General features: G+C 35.9%; 2 protein-coding genes across 2 annotated transcripts; one reads left to right on the top strand and one right to left on the bottom strand.

Moving 5' to 3' along the window:
* Nucleotides 1-2974: 2974 nt before the first annotated feature.
* LOC118751507 (putative nuclease HARBI1) lies at nucleotides 2975-4752 on the top strand. Its single transcript, XM_036486337.1, has 4 exons — nucleotides 2975-3075; nucleotides 3663-4106; nucleotides 4172-4316; nucleotides 4367-4752. The coding sequence occupies exons 2-4, from the start codon at nucleotides 3897-3899 to the stop codon at nucleotides 4750-4752; spliced, it is 741 nt and encodes a 246-aa protein (XP_036342230.1). The 5' UTR covers nucleotides 2975-3075; nucleotides 3663-3896.
* Nucleotides 4753-4848: 96 nt separating this feature from the next.
* On the bottom strand, nucleotides 4849-5776 carry LOC118751506. The gene is made up of 2 exons (XM_036486336.1): nucleotides 5510-5776; nucleotides 4849-5445 (listed from the first exon to the last, which is right to left on the bottom strand). Exons 1-2 carry the CDS (start codon nucleotides 5774-5776, stop codon nucleotides 4849-4851), a joined length of 864 nt encoding a protein of 287 aa, XP_036342229.1.
* Between the last annotated feature and the right edge of the window lie 1243 nt (nucleotides 5777-7019).

The raw sequence follows: 7019 nt of genomic DNA, 5'->3' as shown, positions 1-7019 counted from the left end.
CCTCATATGCTGCCTTCGCTTTCTTCCATAAAGTTTTCAACTCCTCTCGTTGAATGACCAGAGTATATTTGGTGTGATCAGTTTGGGCCGCGTCGTTGTAGTCGGCCTCAAATTCTGTCACAGCGTCTGCCAGGCGAATATACTTATCCATCGCTTGGTATAATTAGAAGAAAACTTTGAAGGATATGGGACTGAGGATTGTCTTCCCGAGAAGAATTTGTAACCTTGCAACACCACAATTCAAAGAATTTCGTACACAAAATTTAAAGTGGAATTCCAATTCCGTACCACCAGTTTTATTTAATATTTCAAATATATAAACTTGCCTTGTATATGTGTATGTATGTGTACGAATATTAATCTCTTACGCTTACAGGTAATATATGTAATTTGCTCGCCACCCAACACAGCAAGATATAATTAATATTTAAATCGAAGCAATTATAAACAGTGCTAATAATTGAATCTATCAGAAAATTCTGTGTCACACGCGAAAAGTGGTTTTGTGGATGTGAAATATCGGTCGTACGAGTGAATTTAGTGTGTATTAGCACAAAATTTCAAGCCAAAGTGAGGTTAAGACCACCCCGTGAAGTGTTGTTAGTGTTTGTGACTAAGCAAATTGAACCTACTTGCAGCACCAATATTAAAGGATTATGGTCGCAGATAAAATGCTTTAGTAAATTGAAACTGTGATAATGTGAAACTAATTTACTCAACGAATTTTTATGAAAATTGTGCTACAACTTAACTTGATTAAAAAGTCGTACTAACAAAACTGAATTGAGGTTTTTGTCTTAAGTTGGCGGCGCGCACTAATTGTTGCCGGTATATTGTGCCCAAAACCGATGTTAAGAAATCGCACGCAGAAAATATGTTAATCAATGAGCAAAAGAACACACTGAACCACAAAACCACTCGCGGATAATTTAACCGATTGTGATAGATATGTATATTTTCTTGAGCGAAAATCCACTACAAATATATGTAAATATTTTTAAAAGCACTAAATGTCAGCCACGTACCTTTTATTATCCGGTGTTTGAGGATGTGAATTTAAGCTGAGTGATTGGGGTTTGTGATATTAGCAAGTGCTCTGTGAATGTGAGTATCTATCGCAGTCGCTACAGATGCTCCGGTTTTGGAGTTGCAATTGAAGTATGTCAAGCTGCTCCTTGTGCTAGTGAATTCGACCCGGTGATGGTGCTTTGAATATTGCTCCCTGTGCTAGTGAATTCGACCCGGTGATGGTGCTTTGAATATTGCTCCCTGTGCTAGTGAATTCGACCCGGTGATGGTGCTTTGAATATTGCTCCTTGTGTTGTGGACTGTAACGTTTTGTTGTTTTAATAAACGGCCGCTTGGTGTCTTTGTCTCGGCGGGGATGGACCATGAAAACACTTGGGGCAACGTTGCCCGCAGTTGCACCAAGGGTTTATTTTGAAAGAAAATAATCAGAACAAAACACCACGGATTAATTAAATATAATACACTTGGTTTATTATACAATAACAATGGCATGCCTAAAAAGGAACGAGTACGCTTTTTTGCGTAATTTTGTACGAAAACAATTCTGTGTCGGAGGCGAGATAAAAGACGTAAATCGATGTGTGTTGTTCATTTAAACAGATAAATTTGTCCTTCGCATAGAAGTATATTTTTATCCACTGCTTTATATAAACGAGTAAAACAGAATCTTTGTTGCCCCTTATCGAGAAACTTGGGTCCGGTTTAGTTATTTGTACAATGATTTTCGGTTGTTGTGTCCAAACGCATAATCCGAATCCAAAAACTTTAACATCACGTGTAATCAAATGATTAAAACTTTATTTAAAATAAATGTTTCAAATTTCCGAGCACTATCATATTAATAAATTCGGTTTGCACTATGCACTTTTTTGCGAATTTGGACGTGGGTTCTGCGCAAAAATACTGTGGATGGCGTAGCCGGAGTGATGTGCACAAGAAGTGTTTTATACCTTTGACATGCGGAAGCCCTTCTTCTCCGGCAAAACAGAATGGAGAATTCTACTTAGTAAGGGTTATAATCCCTACGCGCGGCCGAAGGCAGAAGCAAGTGCAACAGGTGGTGGCCATAACAAACTGCATGTCTTCAATGGCTTGGAAGAACCTGTTATTGCATTAACTGGATTGAGAACCAGTTCTTCACGCATAGGAGTAGTTCTGACTTGTGGTTCAACAATTCAACCAGAAGCTGACATAGACGCGCACATGGTTACTATGCCCGACAGCTCCGCGTATCTTTGTGAAATCATTCCCATAGCGCGCTCTTCTTCCGCTGCTATAATTGCAAATGCAATAGAATCCACCGTTTCCTTCAAAATATGTAAAATCAAACAATTTTACTATAAATAAGCGCTTCATGAGTGTTTTTTTAATTCCTTTCCACTTTGTTTTCCTTCATTCAGCTATCTTCGAAAAACAACTGATAACTGGCAATGCAGCACATGTTTCCGCAAGGGATGCAGCATGTGGATTTTTCATTTTGTGTAGCGTAGCTACGAATGACGAATTACGAAAATTCGGGTTCTATAACAAGGGGGTAAATGTATGGATCGCGTTTTGATGCTACACGCTCAATATTTATTGACAGTATTGCGATCCGTGATCCGGATTTCAAAATTTCTAGATATTTTGCTATCCATATCACGATCCATCAAGGCGCCTGAGATTTGCTCATATTTTTCTACACGTGTACACACAACGGTATGAAATATCGTCGATAGTATCGATAGTCATGTATTGTCGATAGTCATCACTATCGATAGTTGCGATTGTGATGCACCATCGATAATTTTCCACCACTACTATGTATATCGCAAATCTGTATGAAACACTTGCAGCTAGCGAAACGGTTAATTGCTGTTTGAACCTTATATCTTTGAAGAAAATTATTTATTGATTGATCGTCTAACATTTGAACATTTTTGACTACATTTAATTTTTTTTTTTTTACAGTATTGTAAGACATGGAAACGACTCATCTCTAGCACCATCTATAATAGTAATTGCATCGCTTAGTATTTTATGGCTATTGAAGGCACCAAAGAAAGTGTAAGCAAATGAACCACTCCTGCATTTTTTTACAATTATATGTGAAATAGTTGAATGCTACATATACATATGTATTTCTCGTTATAGGGCCGTAGCTAGGATTTTTTTATTTTCACCTTTATTTCAACATAGATTGATTAAAACAAAAATACTGATAAAAATAAAATATTCGGCCCTATTCCCGTTGGCGTTGTCGTTATAATAATCGTTTCTATGTCGTTGTCGTTTTTATCGTCGCTTCGTTCCTAAATTCGCATTCTTGAAGTATATTGAAACGACGGAGAAAAGTTATCGAAAACAAAAAATTAAAATTAATAAAGTATGGTAGCGCTGCAATGTTTTGCGTTGTTACTTTTGACACTGAATTTTGAATTTTGTTATACTAACGAAAAATTAAAGAATGGCGAGTACGGAATTTTATTTTTCAAGTTCAAGTGAGGACAATGAAATGAACAACATAAATAAACATCGCAGGAGATTACGGCATAGCATAAATGTACTAACACTTCCAGATACAATGTAAGAAAATGTAGTTGAGTAAATTATTTATATATATACGTACATGTACATATGTGCATATTTTTTAGATTTGTGAACACCTTTAGACTGAACAAAGCTGCGTTTCAATACGTCCTAGAGCAAATCCGCCCGAAACTAAAACGCAACACGCGAAAGTCTGCTATTACGCCAACAATAAAACTGGCAACTGCTTTGCGTTTTTTTTTGCGCAAGGGTCATATCAGCTTAGCGTTGGAAATGACTTTAATTTGTCGTTGGCCCAACCCACGGTAAGCAAGATTTTATCCGAGGTGTTAGACGTGATGGAAACTACAATTTGCAAAAACTGGGTTAAGTTCCAAATGTCGGAAGATGAGGCGATGGAGTGCAAGCGAAGTTTTTTTGAACGAACTGGTTTTCCTGGAATCATTGGCTGTGTAGACGGAACACATATTAAAATAATTGGTCCCTGCAAAAGCTCTCAACATTTGTACTACAACAGAAAAGGTTTCTTTAGCATAAATGCAATGATTGTAAATACTTGAATGAATGTAATTTATGGAAGTGATTACTAACTATTTATTCTTTTTTGTATTAGATCTGTGATCATAAAATGCGTATAAGATACGTAGACGCCAGACATCCAGGCTCTGGACACGATTCCTTAATTTGGAATACCAGCCGAGTAAGAAGGTTTTTACAGGAAAAATATGAAGCTGGTGAACGTAATTCGTGGATTCTTGGTATGAAATTACAATTAATATTGAAATGAGTTTTACATACAAGTTTTTAGGCGTTGCGGGTTACCCATTAGAACCATTTCTAATGACACCTTATAGATCAGCGACTGAACACAGTGCGGAAAGCCGCTACAATTCCGTTCATTCCAAAGCCAGAAATATTGTTGAGCGAGTGATTGGAGTACTCAAATCGCGATTTCGCTGCCTCCTTGGAGCGCGTGAGTTACACTATGATCCCCAAAAAATTAATAAAATCGTAAACGCTTGTGCTGCTCTCCACAATATTTGTCTTCACTACAATACTTACTTTCCTGAAGATGATCTACAAACGCCTTTCGAAGAAGCAGAAAATTCTGCCATTATTAATGAAAATGAGGCAGGCAGTAGCTCAGAGGCTTCCAGAATAAGAGATGTGATTAAAAGCAATTTGTCTTTATAAGTTATATTTTTTAATTAATACTATATACATACATACTTAAAGTAAAAAAAGAAAAAACACTTCATAAAAAATAAATAAAAATTCAAATGAAATAAATTAGATATTGGAACTTAATTGTTTCTCCAATAACTCCAACTTCTTTCTTTTTATTGCAGCATCCAGCTCCAAAAGCTCTTCCTCTTTACGCACTTTCCTTTTGTAAATTTTTAGGCGTTCCTCTTCTATCTCATACCTTTTTCTTTGGTATCTGGAAACATCTTTCATGTATCCCTTAATGGACTGTAAATGGTCGCACTGCACTTCCTGTATTTCGGTCTGCTTCCTTAACAGCTCAATTCTTTCTTTTTCTGCAGGTTTTGTGCTTCTTGAGGACCGCACTCTTGTTGAAACTGTGGGTGTTTCATCTTCTACATATTCTTCGGTGACGTATTCTTCGGCGTTTTCTGCATTTGCCTGTACTTGAGAACTCGCAGTCGTTTCATCAAGGTTAAGCAACTCATAAATTTCGGTTTCTTCAACCAAACCCAACTCACTCCCTTTGGGGTTTATTTGCTGCTCAAACTGCAACAAATTTGCCACCGCTTCTTCCAGTGGAGACAGTTGGATTTGTCTATTGGCTCCTCCTGTTGCTCTCGCTTCGGTTTTGTTGTTGACCAGTTTTTTCTTTACCTTGAATTTCAAGTCCTTCCATACCTTTAGTAGAATTGTAGAATCGTTAGTTTTAAGTAATATTTACTGTTAAAATAATTTTACTTACTTTATGCCAACCTTCTCTATCACGAACTGGAGGTCCAAAAGGATTTACTTTTTCCGCAACCACGTTCCAAAAACTGTTGAAGTTAAGAGGTTTTATGCCCTTCCTAAAACCTTTGGCGTACGCGGGATTCTTTTCCATTTCGGAAACTAAAACCTCAAATTGCTGCACGGTAGTAATTTTCATTTTAACTTTATTAAAATCGCAATCCTTTCGCTTTCGTTCTAAAAAATGCGGACGACAGTAGACGAATGTTTCTATGGCGTTCATATCTTCGTTTAAAAATGGAGAATACCGATATATTTCCGATAAACTTCGATAACGCCAACGGTGATGCCAACTTGTCGTTTTTATTTCGTTTTAAAACGACAACGCCAACGGGAATAGGGCCGATTTAACACAAAAAGGGTTGAAATTTTGAAATTCCTGCCCGTTGAAATATTACGCATGTTTCGGGCCATTTGGTTTTTAATTTTGCCTTGAAATATTTCCATACCCTCTGCCATTCTTTGAGCATTGGTGAACCGAAGATATTTAAATTGCAGGTGATATGTTTCCAATGTTATCATGAGGAATCGAAGGGTTCATCTCCATCTGTTGTATTAATACCTCAAGTTGCTGGTTTGTACTACAACAAACTGTACAAACTTTGTAGTAACTTTCACCATTTTAAATTCTGCAAAGGCAAAAAAACATTGAAAATTGTTCATAATATAGAAATTACTAATAATTAATTTATGTACTTTACAAAATGAGAGTCAAACATTTTTTACACCCGAGTATGATAGACATTTTATTTTATTATTTTATATATTGTTTATATATTAATTATATTTTTATAAACAGTGAAAACAAAAATGTGGATGTTATATATACCGACTTCAGTAAAGCATTTGACAAAGTGTGTCACTCGTTGCTCATCTATAAACTTGATCATCTTGGTCTTCAACCTAATATTCTACGTTGGATCTCTTCATACCTCTATGATAGATCTCAAAGGGTAATGTTTAAAAATACTATTTCTGACGTCATTGATGTTACTTCAGGAGTCCCGCAAGGTAGCCACCTAGGCCCGATTCTGTTCTTGCTTTTTATAAACGATATTGTTACAAATACAGTGCCGGACAAAAGTATTGACACAGAGAATTTTTCGCAATATATGCGAATCAAATGCGATTTTTTAGCACCTTCAAGCTTGCACTTTGTTATACTAAAATTAGTTGAGCTATAAAACTGCATACTTAGAATTTTTCTAAAAAATCTTAATAGAAAGTTGCAAATAAGTATGCAAATTTAATGAATTTTCCTGAGTTTCGCACAAAATTTAGAGATTTAGTTTTTATGTTTTTTGGTGTAGGACGAACTATATATTTATAATAAATTATCGAAAATAAATTAGAATAAAAAACTTTTCAGATATTGCGAAAAATTCTCTGTGCCAATACTTTTGTCCGGCACTGTATAAAATTTTAAAAAATTTTAATGTACGCAGATGATGTGAAACTTTATAAAT

The sequence above is a fragment of the Rhagoletis pomonella genome, unplaced genomic scaffold (genome assembly GCF_013731165.1).
Source record: "Rhagoletis pomonella isolate Grant_MI unplaced genomic scaffold, Rhpom_1.0 Rhpom_scaffold_00748, whole genome shotgun sequence".
Classification (NCBI taxonomy): Eukaryota; Metazoa; Arthropoda; class Insecta; order Diptera; family Tephritidae; genus Rhagoletis; species Rhagoletis pomonella.
This window is presented reverse-complemented; position numbering and strand designations above follow the sequence as displayed.

What these genes read in the sequence shown, in the direction of transcription:
- LOC118751506 (XM_036486336.1), bottom strand. Translation starts at nt 5,776, where the DNA reads ATGAACGCCATAGAAACATTCGTCTACTGTCGTCCGCATTTTTTAGAA. An exon ending in ATAGAGAAGGTTGGCATAAA is followed by an intron (nt 5,446 to 5,509) that starts GTAAGTAAAATT and finishes ATTCTACTAAAG; the next exon opens with GTATGGAAGGACTTGAAATT.
- LOC118751507 (XM_036486337.1), top strand. Translation starts at nt 3,897, where the DNA reads ATGGAAACTACAATTTGCAAAAACTGGGTTAAGTTCCAAATGTCGGAA. An exon ending in TTAGCATAAATGCAATGATT is followed by an intron (nt 4,107 to 4,171) that starts GTAAATACTTGA and finishes TTTTTGTATTAG; the next exon opens with ATCTGTGATCATAAAATGCG. An exon ending in ACGTAATTCGTGGATTCTTG is followed by an intron (nt 4,317 to 4,366) that starts GTATGAAATTAC and finishes ACAAGTTTTTAG; the next exon opens with GCGTTGCGGGTTACCCATTA.